Source organism: Anas acuta, chromosome 29 (genome assembly GCF_963932015.1).
Source record: "Anas acuta chromosome 29, bAnaAcu1.1, whole genome shotgun sequence".
Classification (NCBI taxonomy): domain Eukaryota; kingdom Metazoa; phylum Chordata; class Aves; order Anseriformes; family Anatidae; genus Anas; species Anas acuta.
Genome location: NC_089007.1, coordinates 3,050,860 through 3,074,352, shown reverse-complemented (window position 1 = coordinate 3,074,352; position 23,493 = coordinate 3,050,860). Strand labels below are relative to the sequence as shown.

At 64.3% G+C, this 23,493-nt stretch overlaps 2 protein-coding genes across 5 annotated transcripts; both read left to right on the top strand.

Moving 5' to 3' along the window:
* Positions 1-1,916: 1,916 nt before the first annotated feature.
* ADCY6 (adenylate cyclase 6) lies at positions 1,917-12,593 on the top strand. 2 transcript variants are annotated; one of them, XM_068663596.1, is made up of 22 exons: positions 1,917-2,165; positions 2,936-3,779; positions 4,990-5,139; positions 5,264-5,385; positions 5,482-5,593; positions 5,696-5,823; positions 6,314-6,472; positions 6,579-6,720; positions 6,792-6,920; positions 7,380-7,405; positions 7,505-7,652; positions 7,932-8,029; positions 8,112-8,199; positions 8,297-8,413; positions 8,504-8,662; positions 9,423-9,598; positions 9,700-9,729; positions 10,315-10,444; positions 10,534-10,797; positions 11,423-11,627; positions 12,241-12,365; positions 12,439-12,593. In XM_068663596.1, the coding sequence occupies exons 2-22, from the start codon at positions 2,937-2,939 to the stop codon at positions 12,568-12,570; spliced, it is 3,483 nt and encodes a 1,160-aa protein (XP_068519697.1). In that variant the 5' UTR covers positions 1,917-2,165; position 2,936; the 3' UTR covers positions 12,571-12,593. The 2 variants fall into 2 exon arrangements, with proteins under 2 accessions (XP_068519697.1, XP_068519698.1); XM_068663597.1 differs by lacking the exon at positions 1,917-2,165 and having other exon boundaries at positions 2,241-3,779.
* A 723-nt stretch (positions 12,594-13,316) lies between these two features.
* Positions 13,317-23,435, top strand: CCNT1 (cyclin T1). Of its 3 annotated transcripts, XM_068663601.1 has the most exons (9): positions 13,344-13,704; positions 14,549-14,630; positions 14,928-15,056; positions 15,649-15,709; positions 16,936-16,998; positions 17,291-17,336; positions 20,090-20,253; positions 20,598-20,668; positions 21,013-23,435. In XM_068663601.1, the coding sequence occupies exons 1-9, from the start codon at positions 13,529-13,531 to the stop codon at positions 22,447-22,449; spliced, it is 2,229 nt and encodes a 742-aa protein (XP_068519702.1). In that variant the 5' UTR covers positions 13,344-13,528; the 3' UTR covers positions 22,450-23,435. The 3 variants fall into 3 exon arrangements, 2 of the variants coding, with proteins under 2 accessions (XP_068519702.1, XP_068519703.1); XR_011090360.1 differs by lacking the exon at positions 20,090-20,253 and having other exon boundaries at positions 13,317-13,704; positions 21,013-21,159; XM_068663602.1 differs by lacking the exons at positions 13,344-13,704; positions 14,549-14,630; positions 14,928-15,056; ... (1 more) ...; positions 16,936-16,998; positions 20,090-20,253.
* Positions 23,436-23,493: the final 58 nt, after the last annotated feature.

Below are 23,493 nucleotides of genomic sequence, written 5' to 3'. Positions count from 1 at the left end.
GTGCCGCCGCCGTACCCACGCGTGTCGGTGTCCGGGCCCCCCCCCCCCCCCCCCCCCACGGTTCTGTCCCCGTATCCCCGCGTGGGGCCGTGCTCGGGGTTTGGGGCGCTCACACCGGGTCCCCCCCGCAACCCCCCCCCCAAAATCCCCGGTGTCCCCGGGGCTGGCCCCATCCTGCCCGGCCCCGCGGTGCTGCGGCATCGCCACGAAGCCGCCCGCGATCGATGGAGGCGGCGCCGGGGCTGCTGCGGCCCCCGGGGGGGGGTGGGTGGGAGGGAGGGGGGCAGCGGGGCGGGGACCGGCCCCAGCGGTCCCGGGGGGGGGGGTCGGGATCCGGCCCGGGGAGGAGCAGAGTGGGCAGGGGCAGGCCCGGGGAGCTCCGGCACGGCCGAGGTTTGGTCTGGGGAGTGCCAACAGGGGAGGGATGCGGCCCGGGGAGCCCCCAGTAGGGTCAGGATCCGGCCCCAAAAACTCCAGCATGGTCAGGATCCAGCCTGGGGAACCCCAACAGGGTCGGGATCTGGCCCAGGGAGCTCCATCAGGGTCAGGATCCAGCCCAAGAAGCCCCAGTAGGGTCAGGATCTGGCCCGGGGAGCCCCAGTAGGGTCAGGATCTGATCTGGGGATCCCCAGCAGGGTCAGGATCCAGCCCCGAGAGCCGCAACAGGGTCAGGATCTGGTCCAAGTGAGCCCCACTGTGGCTGGGATCCAGCCCAGGGGTACCCAGTAGGGTCAGGATCTGTTCTGGGGATCCCCAGTAGGGTCAGGATCCAGCCCAGGGGTCCCCATCAGGGTCAGGATCCGGCCGGGGGCAGGATGGTGCCGCTGGGTGCCGACCCCCAGGGGGGTGCAATGCGGCCTCCCTGGGACCAAGGACCCCCCCCAAGCCCCCGGGTGCCCCCAGCCCTGTCCCGGTGCCGGGCGCTGGTGGCCTCCCGGGGACACGGGTGGCACTGCCACCCCTCCCTCTTTCCCCCCCCCCAGCCCGGCGGCACTTCCTCACGGGGCCGCGGGGACACGGGGACAGCGGCGGCGCTGGTAATTAATGATTAATCTGCGTTCCCCGGGGCCCAGCGCTGCTGCGGGGGGGGGATGGGGGGGGTGCTGTTAAGGGGGGGTTGCACGACCCTTTCCTGCCCCCCGGGATAACGGGGGGGGAGCAGGAGGCCCGGGGCTGGACCCCTCCTGGGGCTGTGGGTGCCCCAAAGCCTGATCCGTGCCCCCCTGGAACTGGGGGGGGGGGGAGGCAGCATGGGGGGGGTGCCCTGCGCCCATAGGTGCTGGTGGGGGTGTGCGTGAACAAATGGGGGGGGGGGCACGAACGAGGGGGTGTGCAAAGGGGTGTGTGCATGCTGGGGTTGCTTGTGCAAGGGGGTGAGCGTGCAAGGGGGGGGTGCGCGCGCTGGGGAGGCATGGGGGTGCGTGGGTGCGGGGGGGGGTGCGTGTGCAAGGAGGGGGGGGCAGTCTGCGTGTGCAAGGCGATGCGCGTGCAAGAGGGGCCGAGCGCGCGTGCAAGGGTGCACGAGCGCGTGCGTGCGCGTGCAAGGGGGCGCGGGGATGCGCGCGGGGGGGGGGTGCGCGCGCGCGCGCGCGTGCGAGTGAGGGGCTGAGTGTGCAAGGGGCACGCACCGGGAGGGGGGTACGGGGGTGTGTGTGTAGGGGGGGGGGCGTGTGCCCGCGCGTGTGCGGGGACACGGCCGCGCGTGTCCCCGTTGTCCCCGCCATGTCGGTGCAGGCCGGCGGCGCGTGTGGCCGTGTCTGCGCGGCCCCGGGGGTACCGGGCCGCCCGTGCCCGCGCGCGCGCCCGCCGCCCCCGCGCGCCGCCCGCGCCTCCCCCGCCGCACCGGGCCGTACCGGGCCGTACCGGGCCGTACCGGACCGCCGCCTCTGCGCCTTTAAGACCGCCGGCCGGGAGCGCCCGGGAGCGGATCCGGCCGGGGGGGCGGGCACCGGCCGGGGCGGGCCGGGGCTGCGGCCGGGACCGCGACCGGGGCCGGTACCGGGGGCCCGGCCTGGGCGCGGGATGGGGCGGCGGGGGCGCAGCGCGGCCGCCGTGTAAGAACGGGCGGCGGCGGCGGGGTCGGACCGGAGCCGGACCGGGACCGTACCGGGACCGTACCGGGGCGCGGGGCCCCGCGGGCGGTGGCGGCGGCGGCGGACACGGAGGTGAGCGGGGCCGGACCGGGCGCACAGGGCGCGGCGACCGGAGGGGGGGACCCCGGGGTACCGGGGCGGGGACCCGGGGCGGTGGCGGCGGAGACCGTGCCCGGGGCCGGGGCGCGCCCGGTGCGGCGGAGCAAGGGCCCCCGGGGCAGCGGGGGCTGAGCGGCCCCGAGGGCGCGGGGCGGTGCTCGGGGCCCCGGGAGGTGCCGGTGCCGGTGCAGCGGGGGCTCCTCGGGGCTCCCCGGGGTGGGAGGCGGTGGAAGGGCGCTGGCGGGGCCCGAGGCGTCCCGGGGTGCGGCGGCCGGGCCCGGGGGGGGTCCCCGCGGCCGTGCCCGGTGCAGGGGAGGAGGGAGGCGGCCGCCGGCTCCGGGGCCCGGCCCTTCCCGGCGGCCGTTCCCTTTCGTTGCGCACCCCGGGGCTGCCACATCCCGGGTTGGGCCCCGGTGCCCCGGGGAGCCGTTTGGCCGCCGTTCAAGACAAACAGGGCCGGGACGCCCGGGGACGGTTCCAGTTTCGCCGCAGGTCACTGCGCCAGGGAGGCCGCGGCGGGGCCCAGCCTCGGCACCCGCCACCGGGCACCTGCCGCCGGCACGGGCACGGCACCCGTGGGGCTGGAGGGAGAGCCGGTGCCACGGTGCCGTGGGCTCCAGCTCCCCGGGGAGGGCCGGGTTGGGACAGAGGGGGTCGCTCGGTGCTTCCCAGAGGTAGCGGTCGGGGGTCCCGGAGGCAACGGGCCCCCGGTTTGGGTGCTGACCCCCGGGCGGTGCCCGCAGCATGTCGTGGTTCAGCGGCATCCTGGTGCCCAAGGTGGACGAGAGGAAGACGGCATGGGGGGAGCGCAACGGCAAGAAGGGCAAGCGCCCGCGCGCCGCCCTCTGCGGCCCCCGCTACATGAGCTGCCTGCAGGACCCTGAGATGGAACGGGGCGCGGGACCCCCCCGGGCCACCCCGGGGCTGCGCTGCACCTGGCAGGAGGACCACTACGGCAAGAAGGGGCCGGCGGGGGACCCGGGGCTCAAATCGGGGGACCTGGGCTTGGAGGACAGCGAGGCCAAAGCACCCAAGGGGGCCGGGGGTCACGGCGAGCGGCTGTCGGCCGGCGAGTGCTGGCGGCGTTTGCTGCAGGTTTTCCGCTCCAAGCGCTTCCAGTCGGCCAAACTGGAGCGGCTCTACCAGCGCTACTTCTTCCAGATGAACCAGAGCAGCCTGACGGTGCTGATGGGGGTGCTGGTGCTGGTCTGCGGGGTGATGCTCCTCTTCCACTGCCTGCCCGGCGCCCCGCACGTGCCGGCGGCCGCCTCGCTGGCGGGCGCCACGGGGCTTTTCCTGCTCCTGATGGTGCTGTGCAGCCGCAGCGCCTTCCCCCAGGACTACATGTGGGTGGTGAGCTACGTGGTGCTGGGGCTGCTGGCCGGGGTGCAGGCGTTGGGCACGGTGGCCGCGGCGCCCCGCAGCGCGGCCGAGGGCGTTTGGTGGAGCGTCTTCTTCATCTACATCACCTACACCCTGCTGCCCGTGCGGATGCGGGCAGCCGTGCTGGCCGGGGCGCTGCTCTCCGCCCTGCACCTCGCCATCGCCTGGCACCGCAACGCCGCCGACCCCTTCCTCTGGAAGCAGGTAGGACCCTCTCGGGACTGGGGGGGGTGTTGGTGGCGTGGGGCTGGGGGTGGTGTTTGGGGAAGGGGGACCCCCCCAGTTCTGCCCCTGTTCTGTTGGAGTCACCCCCTGGTTGCCAAATTGGCTTTTCTGCCCCCTTCTGTGCCTGGAAGGTTCTGGATGCCCACTGGGGGGGTGGGGTGGGGGGTCTGTGGGTGCTGCTGGCGGCACGGCTGGGGTCGCCCCCTCCTCCCCGCACTGGGGCCGCGCACAAACCCTCCATTGTGGGCCGTGCCGGGGCGGGGGCACCCACAAAGCCCCCGTTGTGGGGCTGGCGGAAACCCCCGGGGGAAGGCACGGGGCCGGAGAGCTTGGGGGGGGCCCCCCATGGGGGTCTCCAAAGAGGGCACCGTCCCCCATTCTGCCCCCCAGGGCCAGGGGCAGAAAGAGGGGGGCACAGGGGCTGCGTTGGCCCTGGGGCTGTGTGTTCCCAGGCCCTGGCTGTGCTTCTCCCCCCCCCCCCCCCCCCAGCTTGGGGCTGTCACCCTCGCCCTGCCTGGCCGGGGTGGGGGCCACGTGCCGTCCCCATGGGGCTGGGGCAGGGAAGGGCGATGCTGGAGCCAATTCGGGTCAGGGGACACGGGAGGGGACATCCCCACCACCACCACCACCACCCCTTTTGCAAGGGGATGACCCCGCGTGGCAGGCAGTGGGGATGGGATGCGGTGGGAGCACCCCCCCCCAACCCCCCAGCCCTATAAATAGCCCTGGCCCTGGTCCCAGGGGATGGGGACGGGGAGGGGGGAAACCGCAGCGCTCCCGCTGCAGCCATCTCCGCTTCCCGGCCCTCCCCCGGCTTCCTCTGCTTCCCGAGGGCCAGCGGGGCCTGGCTGCAGCCCCGTGCCCCCCCCCCACAACCTGCTCCCCCCCCAGGTCGCCCCCCATCCCCTGATCCCCCGTGTTCCCCTTGCACCGGATCCCCAGGCTCCCCACGCTCACCTCATCCCCCTGGGCCATATTTTCCCCCATCCCCTTGCCCCGTGCCCCCCTCACCCCCATTCCTTGAGCCCCCATGTCCCCCTTGCAGCCCCCCCCACCCCGGTCCTATCGGCGGCTCCCCCTGCGCTCTAGAGCCGGGATTTTGGGGTGTTTGGGGGGGGTACGGCACTGGTGGTGTGGGGTTTGGTTTGGGGGTCCTCGGTGGCCGCGCTGAGCCCGCCGTTGTCACCAGCTGAGCGCCAACGCCCTGATCTTCCTGTGCACCAACGTGGTGGGGGTCTGCACCCACTACCCCGCCGAGGTCTCGCAGCGCCAGGCCTTCCAGGAGACCCGCGGCTACATCCAGGCACGGCTGCACCTCCAGCGGGAGAACCGGCAGCAGGTGGGACGGGGCTGGGGACACCACGAGGGGTTGGGGGGGGGGGGGGTCCCTGGGGACAGCGGGGACCCCGGGGTGGCGGTGGAAGGGGTGACCCGGGGGGCTGACGGGGTGGCGGTGGGCGCAGGAGCGCCTGCTGCTCTCGGTGCTGCCCCAGCACGTGGCCATGGAGATGAAGGAGGACATCAACACCAAGAAGGAGGACATGATGTTCCACAAGATCTACATCCAGAAGCACGACAACGTCAGGTACCCGGGGGGGTGTGGGTGAGGTTTTTGGGGGGGGGGTGGTGGTGTCCTCCCCCTCCCCAAGCCGTTTCCAGCCCGTGCCCTTCCTCCCGGCAGCATCCTCTTCGCGGACATCGAGGGCTTCACCAGCCTGGCGTCGCAGTGCACGGCGCAGGAGCTGGTGATGACGCTCAACGAGCTCTTTGCGCGCTTCGACAAGCTGGCGGCGGTGAGCGGTGAGCCGGGGTAGGGGGTTCGGGGGTCCGGACCCCCCCGTCCTGACCTGCCCGGCCTCTCTGCTGTCCCTTTTTCCCCCCCCCACCCCCTCCAGGAGAACCACTGCCTGCGCATCAAGATCCTGGGGGACTGCTACTACTGCGTGTCGGGGCTGCCAGAGGCGCGCGGGGACCACGCGCACTGCTGCGTGGAGATGGGGGTCGACATGATCGAGGCCATCTCGTGAGTGGGGTGGGCACGGTGCCACCGAGACCCCAGGGGCTGTGCCCATTGCTGGTCCTGGCACGTCCCCAGTGCCACCGGAGTCCCAAGGGGGGGCTCTGTGCCTGTACCTAATGCTGGCGTGTCCCCGGTGCCACCAATACCATGCGTGTCCCCAAAGCTGGCACGTCCCTGGTGCCACTGAGACCCCAGGGGCTGTGCCTGTCGCTGGTCCTGGCACATCCCCAGTGCCACCAGAGTCCCAAGGGGGGACATTGTGCCTGTCCTTAGTGCCAGCATGTCCCTGGTGCCACCTCAACCCCACCAATACCACATGTGTCCCCAGGGCTGGCACATCCCCAGTGCCACCGCGAGCCCCAGTGCGCGTCCCCAGCCCGTTTTTACGCACGTCCCCGGTGCTGCGTGGACACGAGGACACGACCGTCCCCGGTGCCCACGGGGGTGGTCGTGGCCGCCGGGTGACGCGATGCCGGGGGGGGGCCATCCGCAGGCTGGTGCGCGAGGTGACGGGGGTGAACGTCAACATGCGCGTGGGCATCCACAGCGGGCGCGTGCACTGCGGGGTCCTGGGGCTGCGCAAGTGGCAGTTCGACGTCTGGTCCAACGACGTGACCCTGGCCAACCACATGGAGGCGGGGGGCAAAGCCGGGTGAGCCGGGCAGGGCGAGAAGGGGCTGGAAAGGGGGGGGGTCCAGGATTATGGCAGCAGGGCTCAGTGCCTTTTTTTCCTCTCCGTCCTGGCCCCCCCCCCGTAGGCGCATCCACATCACCTGGGCCACGCTGCAGTACCTGAACGGGGACTACGAGGTGGAGCCGGGCCACGGCGGCGAGCGCAACGCCTACCTCAAGGAGCACAACATCGAGACCTTCCTCATCGTGGGCTGCAGCCAGAAGCGCGTGAGTCAGGGGGCTGGCGGAGGGGGGGGGGACGGGGACGGTGCCCCCCTCACGGCCTCGTCGCCCCGCAGAAGGAGGAGAAAGCCATCCTGGCCAAGCTGCAGCGCGCTCGGGCCAACTCCACGGAGGGGCTGGTGCCGCGCTGGGTGCCCGAGCGCTCCTTCTCCCGCACCAAGGACTCCAAGGCCTTCCGGCAGATGGTGAGCGGCCCCCCCGGGGGGGGGGCACTGGGTATGGGACCCCCCCCCCCGCCCCCCCGTGGCCGTATCAGCCCCCTGACACCTTCCTGTGGCTTCCCCATCTGCGCCCGCAGCACTTTGCTGCTTCCTCCTCCTGGCCACAGCCGGGATTCCCTGAGTGTGTCCCCCCCCCCCCACATCCTCACTGGGGGCAGGACCCCCCCTCATCCTGCCCTTACGGACCCTTGGGACCCCCCCCCTATTTTTTGCCAGGCTTTGGGGACCTTTGGGGACGTCCCCAGGCCTCGTCACTCTTGTGACTCTGTCCCCTGTTCTTGCTGGTGGCTTTGGGGATGCCCCATGTCCCCCCCCAGGGTCACCCCGGGGGTCTTTCCCCCATCCTTACCAGCCCTGGGACCCCCCCCCAATCCCTGCCAGTGCCCCTGATGCCCCCCCCTCACCTCCCTTGTGTCTCCCCAGGGCATCGATGACTCCAGCAAGGACAAGTAAGTGCCCCCAAAGCTCAGTGCTTGGCGTTTTGGGAAGGGGGCCGAGCCTGGGGGGGGGCCACAAAGAGCCTTGACCCCCCCCTTGCCGTGCTCCAGCCGCGGTGCCCAGGAGGCCCTCAACCCCGAGGATGAGGTGGATGAGTTCCTGAGCCGGGCCATCGACGCGCGCAGCATCGACCAGCTCCGCAAGGACCACGTCAAGAAGTTCCTGCTCACCTTCCAGACGCCCGATCTGGAGAAAAAGGTGGGGACCCCATTGCCCCCCCCCCATTGCCTCCCCTCCCTCCCCTTTATCCTAACCCTATTGTCACCTTGGTCCCCTCCATCCCCTTGGGTCACCTTCGTCCTGGCCCCATGGTCCCCTCCATCTCAGCCTGGGGTCCCCTGGCCCCTCTCCATCCTTTTTGGGATCCCTCTCCATGCTTTTTTGGGGGTCCCCTCTGTCCTTTTTTTGGGATTTCCATCCCATCCCAACCCCGTGGTCCCCCCCCCGTGTCCCGGCTCACCCTCCTCCTCCCCACAGTACTCCAAGAAGGTGGACGACCGCTTCGGCGGCTACGTAGCCTGCACCCTGCTCGTCTTCTGCTTCATCTGCTGCCTCCAGTTCTTGGTGTTTCCCCCGTGAGTGCCACGACCCCGGTGCCCCCATTTTTCCCCCCCCCACCGGCCCCCCCCCACCACTCACGGCCGCCTCTCCCCGCAGCTCCCCGCTGATGCTTGGCGTCTACGTCGGCATCTTCGTCCTCCTCTCCGCCATCCTCTTCGTCTGTGCCATCTACTCCTGCGTTGCTGTGAGTAGTGAGTGGGTGGGCAGCTCGTGGGGGGGGGCCTGGTGGTGCCTGACCGTTTTTTTTATTTATTTTTATTTTTTTTTACCCCCCCCCCCAGCTCTTCCCCGCCGCCCTGCAGCGTCTCTCGCGTGCCATCGTGCGCTCCCGTGCCCGCAGCACCGCCATCGCCGTCTTCACCGTCCTCCTCGTCTTCGTCGCCGCCTTCGTCAACATGGTGAGGGCTCGGGGACGGGATTTGGGGTTGGGACGCATGGTGGGGGGGGGGGCTCGGGGCTCACCCCCTGCCTCCCCCCATCCCTCCCAGTTCGCCTGCAGCCGGGTTCCCCTGCGGGACTGCGCCGCCCGCGAGCTCAACATCACCCCCGCGGCGGTGGGGCCGTGCCAGCTCCGTGCCCTCAACCTCTCGCTGGGGGCCCCCCCGGGGCCGTGCCGCCCCCACGGGCTGGCCTGCGACTTCCCCGAGGTGAGCGGTTTTGGGGTGCTGGGATGGGATTTCCCCTCCCCTCAGGCACGGGATCCCGTTGGGGTGCTGGTGTAGGGCAGCCAGTGGGGGCCCTCGAGGGTGCTGGGTGCTGGTGTGGGGTCCTGAAGGTGTAGGGACCCCAAGGGTGCTGGTATGGGGTTTCTGAGGGTGTAGGGTGCTGGCACGGGTCCCTGTGGGTGCAAAGTCCTTGGGGTGTGTTGGTGGGGTGGGGGCTGAGTGAGTAGGGTACCCCCCCAGGGTCCTTACTGTGTCCCAAGGGTGCTGGCACAGGGGTGCAGGGTGTCACCGTGAGGTCCCCCAGGGTGCTGGCATGGGATCCTTGAGGTTATAGGGTGCTGGCATCGGCCCCTATGGGTGCAAGGTCCTTTATGGTGCTGGCACAGGGTCCCCACATACCCAGGGTGCTGGCACGGGGTCCCCATGGGTGCCATGTCCCCAAGGGTGCTGGCATGGGGTCCTTGAGGTTGTAGGGTGCTGGCATCAGCCCCTATGGGTGCGAGGTCCTGCATGGTGCTGTATGGGGTCCCCACAGGTCCCATGTCCCCAAGGGTGCTGGCACGGGGTCCTTGAGCTTATAGGGTGCTGGCATCATCTTTATGGGTACAAAGTCCTGCACCCCACAGGTGCCAGGTCCCTGCAGCTGCAGGACGGCCCCGGGGATGGGTTGGGGGTGCCCATGGGTGCCACCGCAGCCCCGTGCACCCCCTACCTGTGTGTCCCGTGTGTCCCCCCCCCGTAGTACTTCACCTACAGCGTGCTGCTCAGCCTGCTGGCCTGCTCCGTCTTCCTGCACATCAGCAGCATCGGGAAGCTGCTGCTGATGGTGGCCATCGAGGCCACCTACCTGGTGCTGGTGGAGGGCCCCCAGGCCCCCCTCTTTGACAACGCCGACCTGCTGGTGGTGGCCAACGCGCTGTGAGTGCCCCCCCCCGGCCTCCCCCCCCTCCCCGGGGGGTCCTTCCCAATCCGGGGGTCCTCACCCCGCTGACCCGATCGCCCCTCTGTCCTCCCCGCAGGCCCTTCTTCAACGTGACCCAGGGCGAATGGTGAGGGGGGAACTGGGGGAACTGGGAGCAGTGGGGTGCTGGGAGAGGAGGGGAGCGGGGAGGCGGCGGGAGGGACTCCTGGGGGGCTGTGCTGGGAGGGAGGGGGCGTTTTTGGGGTCTCTGTGTGTCCCTTTGGGGTCTCTGTGTGTCCATTTAGGGTCTCCATATGTCCCTTTGGGGTTTTTGTGTGTCCTTTGGGGGTCTTCGTGTGTCCCTTGGGGGTCTCCACATGGCACGGGGGCATCTTTGGGGCTCTGTGCACATCTTTTGGGGGCTCTGGGAGCTTTTTGGGACTTTGGGTTCACCTTCAGGGACGCCTCGGGTCTGGTTACATCTTTAGGGGTGCATCTTTGGGATGTGGGTGCATTTGGGGGGGTGTCCGGGTGCACTAGGGGAGGTGCATTTGTGTGGGGGGGGTCTGGACGCATCACTAGGCTCCTGTTGGGGTACAGCCTTGGGGTCTGGTGCCCACTGCCGTGCCCCCATCCCCACGGCGGGGCCCAGAGGCTGCACCCCCAAGCCCCCCCTTCCCCACCCTGGGGGTCGCGGTGTGCTCAGCCTTGTGGGGGGGGGCTCCTCCTGCAGCCCGGCGGAGGGCAAGGTGGCCCTGCGCTACGTCACCCCCGTCGTCCTGGCCGTCTTCGCCCTGGCCCTGTACCTGCACGCGCAGCAGGTCGAGTCCACCGCCCGCCTCGACTTCCTCTGGAAGCTGCAGGTAGCAAGGGGGGGGGACACAAAAAAAACAGGCACGGGGACCCCCCCACATCCCCCCCGGCGTGGCTCCAAGGGTTGTTACGGCCGCAGGCGACGAGCGAGAAGGAGGAGATGGAGGAGCTGCAGGCCTACAACCGGCGGCTGCTGCACAACATCCTGCCCAAGGACGTGGCGGCGCATTTCCTGGCCCGCGAGCGGCGCAACGACGAGCTCTACTACCAGTCCTGCGAGTGCGTGGCCGTCATGTTCGCCTCCATCAGCAACTTCTCCGAGTTCTACGTCGAGCTGGAGGCCAACAACGAGGGCGTCGAGTGCCTGCGGCTGCTCAACGAGATCATCGCCGACTTTGATGAGGTGGTCGCGGGGCGCTTGGCAGGCCACGGAGGGTGTGCGGGGGGATGAACGCCATGGGGGTGAGGTGTGGGGGGACCCCTTGGGGTCTCCTTGGGACTCCTTGGCTCCCCTTAGGGACTCCTTGGGTCCTCTTGGGGTCCCCTTGGGTCCCCTTGGGTCCTCTTGGGGACTCTTTGGGGACTCTTGGGTCTCCCTTGCCTCCTCTTGGGTCCCTCTTTCATCCTCTTGGTTCCTCTTGGGGTCTCCTTGGGACTCTTTGGCTCCCCTTGGGGACTCTGGTGACTTTTGGGGACTCCTGGGGTCATCTTGAGTCCCCTTGGCTCCCCTTTGGGGACTCTTGAGGTCCTTTTGAGGACTTTTGGGGACTCCTTGGGGACCCTTGGGTCCCCTTGGCCCCTCTTTGGGGACTCTTGGGGTTCCTTTGGGGACTTTTGAGGACCCTTAGAGACCCTTGTGGACTTTTGGGGACCCATGGGGACGGGGTAGGCCGTGGAGCAGCACACGAAGGAGGATGAGGAGCACAGGGCCAGGGCACGTAGGCCCCAGCGGGGCGGTGACGGAGCGCTGCGGGTGCTCGGTGGGCGGGTGGGGGGTCACAAAACCAGTGCTGTGTCCCCCCCCCCAGATCATCAGCGAGCAGAAATACCGGCAGCTGGAGAAGATCAAGACGATCGGCAGCACCTACATGGCGGCCTCGGGCCTCAACGCCGCCACCTACGACCGCGAAGGCCGCAGCCACATCGCGGCGCTGGCCGACTACGCCATGCACCTGATGGAGCAGATGAAGTACATCAACGAGCACTCCTTCAACAACTTCCAGATGAAGATCGGTGAGCGGCCCCCCCTTGGCCCCCCCCCGGACCCCGTTTCCCCCTTTCGGCTGCCCCAATTTTCCCCTCTTTGCCCCAATTTTCCCCTTTTCTCTCTCCCCTTTTTGCTGCTGCCCCCATTTTCCCTTTTTTTGGCCCCTCCTTTTCCTCTTTTTTTCCCCCCCTTTCCCCTTTTTGGCCCCCTTTTCTCCTTTCCCCTTCTTGCTCCCCCGTTTTCCCCTCTTTGCCCCCATTTTCCCCTTTTTGCCCCCCCCTTTCCTCCTTTTTGCTCCCCCATCCCCCTCTTTGGCCTCCTTTTTTTGTCCCTTCCCCTTTTTCCCTTTTTTTGACCCCCTTTTTACCCCCCCTTTCCCCTTTTTACCCCCCCTTCCCCTTTCTCCTTCTTCCTCCCCCTTTCCCCCTCTTTACCCCCTTTTTTTTCCCTATCCCTTTTCCCCTTTTTTTTGCCCCCCCTTCCCCATTTTACCCCCCCCTTTTCCCCTTTTCACCCTCCCCCTTCCCCCCCCTCCCCATCCCACTGCTTCTCCGTCTGTCTGTGTGTGCGTGTGTTGCTGGGGGGGGGGGTGTCCTTGACACTCTGCCCCCCCCCGCCCCTATTTTGCCCCCCCCCCAGGCCTGAACATGGGCCCGGTGGTGGCGGGGGTGATTGGGGCGCGCAAGCCCCAATACGACATTTGGGGCAACACCGTCAACGTCTCCAGCCGCATGGACAGCACCGGCGTCCCCGACCGCATCCAGGTAAGCTGGGACCCGGGGGGGGGACACGGACATTTTCCCAAACCCCCTACTCACCTTTTTGCCCCCCCCCCAGGTGACCACGGACCTCTACCAGGTGCTGGCGGCCAAGGGCTACTCGCTGGAGTGCCGGGGGCTGGTGAAGGTCAAGGGCAAGGGGGAGATGACCACCTATTTCCTCAACGCTGGCCCTGGGGGGGGCAGTTAGGACCCCCCCCCTCCTCCCTTAAAGCCTGCTCCGGGCTCAGGCAAAAAAAAAAAAAAAAAAAAAAAAAAAAGAGGACCCCCCCCCCCCCCAAAAAAAAAAAGGTGAAAGGAAAAGCCAAAAGGGAGGGAAAAAAGGGAGAAATTGGGGGCGGGGGGGCTGGGATCTCACCCCCCCCCCCCCGACCCCAGGCGCTGTTTTTTTGGGGGCTGCTCCCCCCCGCAATGGGGGGGTTAATGGGGGGTTGGGGGGGGGGCAAGGTGCAGCCTTTATTGAAATTCGCCCCCCCAGTGCCAAAGAGGGGGGGTGGGGACCCCTCCCTTGCCCTCCCCTCCCCCCCCCCCTCATGGTTTGGGGGTCTGGGGGGGGGGGGGGTCCCAGCCCCCCCGGTGCCCCCCCCCCAAGCCCTGGGGGAGGGGTTGGGGGCACGCTCTGCAGGGGGAGGGGCAGCCCCCCCCCCACCTTTTAATGCAAAAAAAAAACCCGACTGAAGTGACTTTTTTTTTTCTTTTATTTTTCCTTTTATTTTTTATTTTCAAGCAGCTGGGGGGGGGAGGAGGGGGGGGCTCAGCCCCTTTACCCCCCCCCCCCCCCCACCGCGGTACGGACCCTCTCCCCCCCCTCATACCCACCCCCCCCAAAAAAAAAAAAAAAATACCCTTTTCCTGTACAGATAAATTATATAAACGCACTTTGATACGAGCCGTGCCGTGCCCTTGGGGGTCAAAGGGGCGGGGGGGTCAAAGGTCAAAGGGTTAAAGGTCAAAGGTCGGAGGGTTTGGGGAGGGGGCGCGCGCGCGTGTGTGCGTGAGGGGGGGGGTCACACAGGGCCCACCGCCACCCCCCTACTGAAGCCACTTCCGGCTCGGCGCTTGCGCGCATGCGCCGTGCTCTCCCCCCCTCCGTCCGTTGACGTCAGCGCGTGCGTGCGTGCGTGCGTGCGTGCGCGCGCGGATCCGCCATGGAGGCCTCGGCGGGCGGCGGGGCCGGCGGCGCGGCGGGGCGGCGCTGGTACTTCAGCCGCGAGCAGCTGGAGCGCAGCCCCTCGCGCCGGGCCGGCCTCGACCCCGACAAGGAGCTCTCGTACCGGCAGCAGGCGGCCAACCTGCTGCAGGACATGGGGCAGCGCCTCAACGTGTATCCGGGCCTGCGCTTCGGGCCTACACCGCCGCCGCCGCTGCCGCCGCCGTTGGCGGGGCCTGCGCTGAGGGGAGGGGAAAGGGGGGGGGGATTAAAGGGGGTGGGGGGGGACGGGGAGAGGTTGGGTGTGGAGAGGGGGGAGCAGGGACTGGGAGCCGGGAGGACCGGGCCTGGAGCCGGGCCTGGAGCTGGGGAGAGCCGGAACCGGGGGGGTTCTGGGCCCGAAGAGGGGAGAACCGGGCCCAGGGGAGCGAGAGCCGAGGAGAACCGGGCCCCAAAAGGGAGGAGCCGGAGCCTTGGGGGGAGGTGGGGAGAACCGGGGCTGGGGGAGGTTGGTACCGGAGAGCAGGGAGCTGGGTGTGGAGTTAGGGGGAGCCAAAGGGAGCTGGGGGAGAACGATTGTGGAGGTGGGGGGGATGGGGATGGAGTGGGGAGGGTTGGGGGGAGCTGGGGGGAGATGAAACCAGAGAGCCGGGAGGAGAGAGTCAGGGGGAAGCCGGGTCCGGAGCAGGGAGAGCCAGGAGGGTCTGGGGGGAGCCAGGCCTGGAGTGGGGAGAGCTGGGGGGCACTGGGGGGAGACAGCAGCAGAGAGGGGAGAGCTGGGGGGAGCCTGGCCCTGGAGTGTGGGGAGCAAGGCCTGGTTCTGGGGTCAGCAGGAGCTTAGGAAGCTGGTTCCAGCCACAGGGAAACCAGGCTTGAGTTTGGGGGAACCAGGCTTGGTTTTGGGGGTCCGGATCCATCTCAGCAGCAGGGCCTGGGGGAGGGAGCTGGGCCCAGCCTGGTGTTTTGGGGCTGGAGGTGTTCCCCGAGGGGTCGTGCCTTTCCTTAGCCCCGCCACCAGCTCGCAGCTCACCATCAACACGGCCATCGTGTACATGCACCGCTTCTACATGGTGCAGTCCTTCACCCAGTTCCACAGGAACGTAAGTGCTGGGGGGGGGGTTCTGGGGGTCCCTGGCTCTGCTCCTGCTGCCAGGAGGGGCTTGGGGGGGGTCACGGTGACGTGGTGGGACCTGCCCCAGGGAGGGGGCTTTGTAGCTGCTGTGAGGCACCAGAGATCCTTCATCTTCCTGGTGGCGCGTAGCCTTGTGCAGGCTCTATTTGGCAAAATTAAATCATTATTATGTATTTTTTAATTAAGCTAAACATTCGTCTGATTTTATTTGCTCTGATTTAAGACTTTAGAACTTAAAAAGAGTAAATTTTTTTTTCCCCTGCAGTCAGTGGCACCGGCGGCTCTGTTCCTGGCAGCCAAGGTGGAGGAGCAGCCCCATAAGCTGGAGCACGTCATCAAGGTGGCTCACGCCTGCCTGCATCCCCAGGAGCCTCCTCCGGACACCAGGAGCGAGGTGAGCGTTGGGGTTGGGGAAATCACCCCGATGTGAGGAGCTGGGGCACGGGGAATGGGAAGGGGCTGCCCCCCAAGCAGCTCCTCCTTAAATTTTGTTCCAAAGGAGCCGCTCTGGAAGCACGTGGCTGCACCCCGGGGTGGGCAGTGGGAGCTTTCAGGTTCTCCTCTGAGCTGCAGAGAGCATTTGGGCAGAGGATGGCGTGGGGCAGCTGGGGCTGCTCCGTCCCCACACCTTCAGCAGTGGGTTTGGTAGAAACATTGCCATATTTCTCAAGGCTTAACCCAAAACCGAGCAGCCAGCCCTGTGGGAAAGGGGAAGCTTTATCCGGGGAAGCTTTAGGACAAAAGCTGCCTCCTCTCCTGTGAGGGGCTGGGACCGAGAGGGTCTGGATCCTGTAGCTCGAGCTCTGGCAGGGCAGCGGGTCCACCCTGCTCTCCTTTTTTCCCCCCTCTGGCAGGGAATCTGTGCCAGGTGGGCACAAAGATTTCCCCTTGCTTTTTTCACCTCCCTGAGAGAAGGGTTTTAGAAACGGGCAGGCTTCATGGGGAGTGCCTCGTGGCGAGTAACTTGCCTGTCCTCTCAACCCCAGGCTTACCTGCAACAAGCCCAGGACCTGGTCATCCTGGAGAGCATAATCCTGCAGACCCTGGGTAAGTTTTTCAAAGCGGGCGGGCTGCCACATGAATCCCAGAGCCAGGAGTGCTCCACACAGCTGGGGGGGAGATGTCCAGCTGGCAGGACAAGAGCCCGGGCAACAAACTCTGCTCTCACCCCGCACTGCTCCTGTTTTCCTTCTAACCTCAGCATTTCCAGGTGTAACTCGCATCTATTTCAATCCTCAGAGAAACCGAAGTGTGGAAGTGTGGCTCGTCTCTTTTTTTTTCCCCCCACAACAGGTTTTGTTCTGCTCAGACACTGGTTGGAGGTTAACGTGATCTGATTGCTCTTTTATTCCCCTCCCAGCCACGTCTTGGTTTTGAAAGCAGAAGCTGGGGCCTGCGCTCAGGGCTGTGACTCCTGGATCCAGCATCCTGCTTCTTCCGAAAACGTTATTTTTCCTAACATCTCTTCTGCTGCAGATTCAGTTTGTGTGTAGCCCCTCAAAATGCTCAGCTCTCTTATTTCTTTTATTTTTCTGACTGGGTTCGGAGTAAATCCCTGCTGATCCCCACCTTAGGAGGGGTTTGGAGGAGCCAGGGGTGTACAGGGTGCACGTGTTGGCCTCCTGAGCCAGGGGTGAAGCGTGATCCGAGTGATTCAAGCTATTCTCACTTCTCCCTGTCCCTTTTCTAACTTCCCAGCTCATCTGGAATATTCTGGGCTATTCTGCCTGGAAGGAACCGAGTCTGTTGCCCAGATGGACCGACGGGATTTTTGTCTTTTCTTTAAAACCATAATGCACCAAGTGAATAGGAAACCGAAGCGGGGATTAAGTTCCATTGACTCTTAGGGCTGCAGGCTCCTTCAAAGGGAAAACGTCTGCTTCCTCTTAGCTCTTTGGGTGACAGAAATTCCTTTGAGCAGATGCCATTGTCTTCTCCTTCCTCCCAGCTGCTGGAAGAGGCTTTGTCTTGCTATTTTTAAATTGCTTCATGGTTGTTTTGTTTTCAGCGAGGCCTTTCAAGGCGCAGGACTCGTTGAGCTGCTTGGATGGAGGCCTGGCAGCAGCGGTGACCTTGGGGTTTTGTGGCTGGAGGTCCCGAGCCTTCGGGATAAAGGACAACGGGTTCCTCTACCCCTGCCCGCCTCCGAGCAGGGGCCGTAGGAGGGAAGGGGAGCAAACCTTGTCCCCCAGGAGCAGGAGACACGAGGTTCGTAGATCTGTTGGGCTCTGCTGCTCGTTACCTGACGGCCTTCTCTCTCTGTCTCCTTCCAGGCTTTGAGATCACCATCGACCACCCCCACACCCACGTGGTGAAGTGCACTCAGCTCGTGCGAGGTAAGAGGCGGCTCCTGCTCGCGACCCCCTGCTGCAGGAGAGCTTGCCTGCGGCCAATAACCGTAGCCAGCATCAAAACAGAGCCACTTATAAGCACCTCTGGCTCTGCTGAGCCCCCCAGAGCTCTCTGTCTGCTTCTAAAAGCCTTCCCTAGACGTGGCGTGAGCTGATCCGGGTGCTGGGGGCTCTTATTTTGCACGCGGTGGAAAAAAGCTGATGGTTTTTGGAGTAAAACGTAGCAGTGTTTTGTCAGAAGGGCTAACTCTCTGCTTTTTTTCCTTTTCTCTTTCAGCCAGCAAGGACTTGGCGCAAACTTCCTATTTCATGGCTACCAACAGGTTATTATTTTCTGATTAATTAATTCCTATTTGGCAAAGGGTCTTACCTGGAGGAGAGAAGCCCCCGGTGACCCCTGGGGCATTGCTTAGCCAGTGAGCAACCGGGGACTGCTGGGTTTGGTTCGGAGACGGCAGGAAACCTTTCCTTTGCTGGCTTCTGACCCAAACCAGCTGCAAAATCAGCCGTGTAAGCGAGGCAGACGGGCTGCTGTAGAACCTCACTGCTTTATTTTCCCAGGGTTAGGCAGCTGTTGACAGTTCCAAAAAGAAAAACAGACGTAGGGTGGATTTGAAGCACGGTTTTGCTTGCTTAGTACCTAGGTGTCAGAGAGGGAGCTCTCGCTGTGCAGATTCTGAAAACGTGCAATCTGTATCCCCAAAGAAAGCTGATTTGGAGTGTAAAGGGAGAGAAACAGGAGCTGGACGCCGGCAGGAGGGATTTCAGGAGAAAAGCACAGCCTTGCCTGGCCTGAATGGCTGCGCTGGCAGGCCAGGAAGTGCTGCCTGCAGGTGGAGTTTGGGAAATTATTAAAAAAAAAAAAAAAGTCTTTTTGTTTTTCACCTTGAGAGGTCCGGGTAGTTCTGTCAGGTGCCACCTGGATTTTCATGGTGAGGCCTGTAGCAGTCCTGGTGTTGGGACGTCCATCTTTATTTATTTTTTGTAATTTTTGTGTTCTGGATTACCAGTTTCAGGCAAATTCCGAGTTGTGGCGACAGAAAACATTGTGTTTCTGGGAAAGAGTTGGCAGAAATTAAAAGATGGGAGAAAAAGCTGGGTTAGGAGTCGGGTCTGCCCCATGTGCTGCCTAGAGGGGGATGGAGCTTTGTTGTTCGTAAAACACCAAACGAGGAGGCTAAAACAGCAGAAATCTTTGCCTAAACCCAGAAAATAGTTTGGGGGAGGGTGGCAAAGCGTCGCCACATCCCCGTCGTGGTGGAGCAGCGCCCAGCAGCACGCCGCTAGCGCAGGGAGGCAGCAGGACAGAGAACAACTCGGTGTCACGGCTCCAAAGGGCACCCTGTGGGTTTCCTTCCTGCACTGGTGTGAAGTGTTAGTCCTGCGTGGGGAAATAACCTCCCCGGGACGGGTTTTATCCCTGCAGCGGTAATTGCAGAACCAAGAAACGAGGAGGTCAGGTTAGACTTGAAAGGAATCCAAGCAGAAGGTGAGAAACGCGGCCAGGCAGCCCCGGTTTTGCCCTAACGTGATGCCTCGAAACACCCGATTGAGGTGCTTGAGCAGTAGAGTAGACAAATTCAGGAGTAGCTACAAATATTGAACGTTTTTATTCTTCCTGGCATCGTCGTAGGGCAGAGTTGAGGCTCTTGGGGCACCAGGACTTCACTTCTTAGGCATGCTGGATAAGGGGATAAGGGTTTTTTTTTTTTCTCGCTCTGAATTTCCCAGGTTTGACTTCTTGGTGTGTGGATAAATCCGATACCCATGAAATGATTTCATGCTTTTTTTTTGCCCGTTGATGCCCAGCTCTGTGTCTCCACGTTGCGTGGATAGAAAAAGGTTTTGAGTAACCCCCGCGTGGTGAAGAGATGGGGCTGCTGTTACCTGGAGGGGCTCAGCAGTGTGCTTTGTAAGGGGCTTGTCCACAGACGTGGCAGCTCTGCCGTGGCTTTTAGGGCCTGGTGGGGTGTTCCTGCAGCTGGAGAGGAAGCTTGTGGGGTGCTGCTGCATCCCACTTCTCACACGCACTGTTGGCTCGAGCTCCCCGTTGGGATTTCTGAGGTTTTGGTGCCCTCCCGTCCCAGCTCTGCCATCTGAGCAAATTTCATTTACTGCTGGAAATGCTTGACGTGTGGCCGGGCTGCCTTTTAGACGCTCCTGAGTCGCTGCAGGAGGAGAGGGAGAGCAGGGCCTGGCGGTGGCAGGAGCTCCGTGAGCCCGTTTCCTTATGGCAGGCTTCGTGGCTGCAGCATCGGTGCTTTTCCTAAAGCTCCCTGGGGGAAGAACGAACCCTTCCTAAAAGCCCACGGTGGCCACTTGGAGAAGGCGCACGTCCAACTAGCAGGGAGGTGACTTTTAGCACTTTTAATAATTTTTTTTATTATTATTTTTAATGGAGGAACGTCAGGTGGGTCTGTGCAGAGCACTGCAGTTCTCGTAGCCAACAGGCCCAATCCTGCTGTGGCTCAGATTTGGGGTAAACAGGATTCAGGGTGAGGTTTAATTTGAAACGCCACCGGTGCAGATCTCTGCAAATTCGGCTCCTAACTGCAAAACCAGACGTGGGCCTTAAGGAATTTGGTGCTTCTGCTGTAAACTGCCCTGACACGAAGGCGAGATCGCTCCCCTCGGAGAGTCAGGAGGGGATGAGCGCAGATCCTAGGAGCTTCCTGCTCGACCTGTAGGTTCTTGGAGCGGTAACGACGCCCTTTGCCCGTGGTGTTGCCTTCCCAGGAGCTGCACTGGGACTTTTTTTTGGTTGTTTTTCTCAGGCTGAGCAGAGCCAGCAGCAGAGGTGGGGGCTGGCAGGTACCCCAGCTGCTCCCTCAGAGGAGGGCGTGAGCCTTGAGCTGCCAGAGGTGCCCGGAGCGCAGCGGGGAAGGCAGGAGCAGCCTGGCAGAGTGGGACAGAGACGCCTGTAGGGTTGTGCTGGGGGAGGAACGGCAGGGAAGGAACTTCCCCCCCCACCTCCACCTCTTCCGCAGCGTCTCTCCAGTTGGGCGATTGTGTGTGCTGAGGTTCAGGCTTGGGAGTTCATGGCTTTCTGTTTCTCTCTCCCTGCTGGTGACGTCAGCCTGCACCTGACCACCTTCAGCCTGCAGTACACCCCTCCTGTTGTGGCCTGCGTCTGTATCCACCTGGCTTGTAAATGGTCCAACTGGGAGATCCCAGTCTCCACGGACGGGAAGCACTGGTGGGAATACGTTGATGGCACTGTAACTCTGGAGCTCTTAGATGGTAAGTTTTGGAGCAAGGTCCCCCAAAGGCTCTTGTATTATCTTGGCATCTCTGTTCCTGCCATTCCAACACGGCCACCGGCCGGTTCACGGACTCAAAGGGCTTCTGGTTTTGCCAAAGTTTCCAGTGCAGCAGCTGCTATGGTACAACAGAGATGGCAAAAGGCGCACAGTGAGATGAGTTAACCTGTGGTCAGTGGTTCTAGCTGTCAGTATTTCCCCTCCTGGAGTAGCTCCATCTCATCAGTAGCTCCGTTCATCAGTAAGTAGGGGGTTGCCCTGATGGATTTAGGGCTGGCCTGCCCGCCTCTGACCATCCTGCCTGGCTTTGTGTCTCCTCTGCAGAACTGACTCATGAATTCCTGCAGATCCTCGAGAAAACTCCCAACCGGCTCAAACGCATCCGGAACTGGCGGGTAAGAGTCTGCTTTGTGGCTGCTTGCAGGAGAACGTGGGCCCTGAGGTTTTTTGTGTGGTGTCTCCAAGCATTACAAGGCCAGGCGGTGCCTGGAGGGCACGCGTGGGGGGGAGCCGAACACCGTGGGTCTGCAGAATGTTCAATGGCACTCGAGTGCCTCGTTTTTGAATTAATTCTATAGAAACTTTGGTCCTTAAACTGCTTTAGCAGCCCCGTGCCTGGTTGTTTGGCATGAGGAGAGAGAGAGAGGGGCAGTGGGTGTCTGTCAGCCAGCAGGGAGGCTGCTCCCGCGTCCTTTCTGCGACAGCCCCAGGTCAGTAACCGCTCGCTGCTTTCATTCAGGCCTCGCAGGCGGCCAGGAAGTCGAAAGCCGACGAGCACAGCGAAGACAAGAGCCTGTCGGAGCAGACCATCCTCAACATGATCTCCAGGAACAACAGCTCGGACATGAACATCGCCGGCCTGATGAGCATGTCCACGTCCTCCACCGCCGCCGGCGCGGGGCCGGCCCTGCCGCCTTCCACCGAATCCCCCCGCGAGCAGAGCGGCACGGAGGCGGCAGCGGGGGCTCAGCCGGAGCACTGGCTGGCCCAGCATCCTCCCCCCAAACTGGAAAGCTCCCAGGGCCACAGGACTAGCGACGGCTCGGCGGCCGAGCACCCTCTGCAGCAAGATGGCGCTGCTTATCAGAAGCAGGGCGGCAAGAACGCGCCGGCGGCCAAGGTGTCGCTGAAGGAATACCGAGCCAAGCACGCCGAGGAGCTGGCGGCACAGAAACGGCAGCTGGAGAACATGGAGGCCAACGTGAGGTCCCAGTACGCCTACGCCGCGCAGAATCTGCTGGTCCAGCAGCAGCGGGAGAGGGAAGTCCAGCAGGAGAGCAACCCCTCGCCCATCATCTTGAAAATCCCCATCGGTTCGGAGAACCCCGAGCGCCCTCCCGGCCCCGAAAAAGGTGACAAAGCCTCGGCTCTCAAGCTGAGGATCCCGGTGACGGGCGGAGGAGGGGGCGAGAGGCCGCTCCCCTCCAAGCAGGAGGAGATCAAAATGCGCATCAAGGTGCCGAGCGCTGCCGACAGGCCCGGCTCCCTGGACGAGAGCGGCGCCAAGAGCCGGGAGCACAAGGAGAAACACAAGGGCCACTCTTCCAACCACCACCACCACCACCACAACCATCACTCGCACAAACACTTGCACCCCCAGCTCGCCGCCGGCCCCAGCGGCGTGGTCAACAAGCGCCCGGGAGACTCTAAACACCTCGCCCCCCCCGGCGCCGTGCCCCACAAAAGCTACGGCCTCTTCGGCTCTTCCCGCAAGAGGCCCCCGCCGGAGGAGGTGGCGGCGGCAGCGGCGGCGAGCGCGGCGCCCCACGAGCACCAGCCCAAAATCAGCAAAAGCTCCAAGGGCTCCGGGGCTCAGTTCCAGTATCCTCACCTCCCCGGTCACGGCTCGGAGGCCGGCGGCCTCCCTTTACCAACCCCGACGCCCAAAAACCGGGGACCCCACGGCAAATCGGACAAGGGGCCGGCGGGGGCCAACGGGCACAACGCCAACCAGGCCAGTGACTACCAGGATACGGTCAACATGCTGCACTCGCTGCTGAGCGCCCAGGGCATGCAGCCCACCCAGCCCCCAGCCTTCGATTTCCACGCTTACGGCGAGCTTTTGAACCCCCCCTCCCGGGCAGCCGCCGCTTCCAGAGCCGCCAACACAGACAGACCCCGGCCCCCCCCGCTGCCCTCAGAACCGCCCCCGCCGCTGCCTCCCCTCCCCAAATAATTCCTTTTTACTACTGAATTGGGACAAACCGGCCTGCCTGCCCCATTTTTTCCCCCCCCCCCAGCCCCCATACCTTGCCCCTGCGGTGGAGGGGAAGGGCTGTTGGTGTTCCCCGCCGCCCCCCACCCCCCCCGAGAACTCTTTTATTAGAACTTTTCTTATTTCCTCGCGAGGAGCCCTCGAAGCTGTGAAAGGACAAAATCCCTTTCTCTTCCTCGCTTCCCTCCCTCGCCGACTTCCCAGTTAACAGCAGGGTTTGGCCCTGCTGGAACTGAACCCCCCCCCCAATTTGGGGAACACATCGGGTGGGGGCCCGGGGAGGGGATTATTTAAAACGTTGCAGAAAAAAAAACACGAGATGTTTTACAAATAATTTAAGCAGTAACTTATATCTTTTAGCGTTTTTGTTCCTTTTTAAGTTTTGTGATGCTGGCAGGTGCTGCGGGGGCTCCCCCAACCCCCCCGGCGAGACTTGGGGCCCCGCTCGCGTTGCTCTGCTTGAGCTGATGATGACAGAAAGTGGGTCGAGGAGCTTTTTGGGGTCAGAACGGAGGAAAACGGTGCGTGGGGAGGGAAAGGGGCCGCCGGGCTGGGCAGGCGGCTTGCGCCGAAGGTTTTTGGGGTGCTCCCGGTTTTGGGGTGCTCCTGGTGGTGGTGGAGAGGGGGTGGTGTGCGAAGGGCCAGCAGGGTGCTGAGCCCTGGTGTCTGCAGGACGTGATGCGAAGCCCAGAGCCCGCTCTGGGTGTGGGAGTGAGGCACTGGTGAGACTGGGCAGGGCTGGAGGGGGCCGCGGGGCAGCTCTGGGGGGAGCCCTGCCTGCGCCGCAGCTCCTCCCGCCACCAAAACCCGAAATTAAACCCGAAATCTGTGGCCGAGGGCGCCTGCCTCGTGGTGGTGGGGGGGGTCTGACGTTTTTGGAAAAGCCGAACTTGTTTTGTTGTTCAGCCTCTCACTTTTCCAGACTTCAATAAACGTTATCGTCTCCACCCGGCTTCTGCCAGGCTCCTTCTCTACGCCGAGCTCCGCGTGTTCCTACACTTGCTG

Bases quoted from the DNA above. Each gene is read 5' to 3' on its own strand.
- ADCY6 (XM_068663596.1), top strand. From the start codon at position 2,937: ATGTCGTGGTTCAGCGGCATCCTGGTGCCCAAGGTGGACGAGAGGAAG. The intron at 10,798-11,422 runs GTGGTCGCGGGG...CCCCCCCCCCAG, and splicing joins TCATCGCCGACTTTGATGAG to ATCATCAGCGAGCAGAAATA. The intron at 11,628-12,240 runs GTGAGCGGCCCC...CCCCCCCCCCAG, and splicing joins CAACTTCCAGATGAAGATCG to GCCTGAACATGGGCCCGGTG.
- CCNT1 (XM_068663601.1), top strand. From the start codon at position 13,529: ATGGAGGCCTCGGCGGGCGGCGGGGCCGGCGGCGCGGCGGGGCGGCGC. The intron at 15,057-15,648 runs GTGAGCGTTGGG...TCTCAACCCCAG, and splicing joins CTCCGGACACCAGGAGCGAG to GCTTACCTGCAACAAGCCCA. The intron at 20,669-21,012 runs GTAAGAGTCTGC...GCTTTCATTCAG, and splicing joins AACGCATCCGGAACTGGCGG to GCCTCGCAGGCGGCCAGGAA.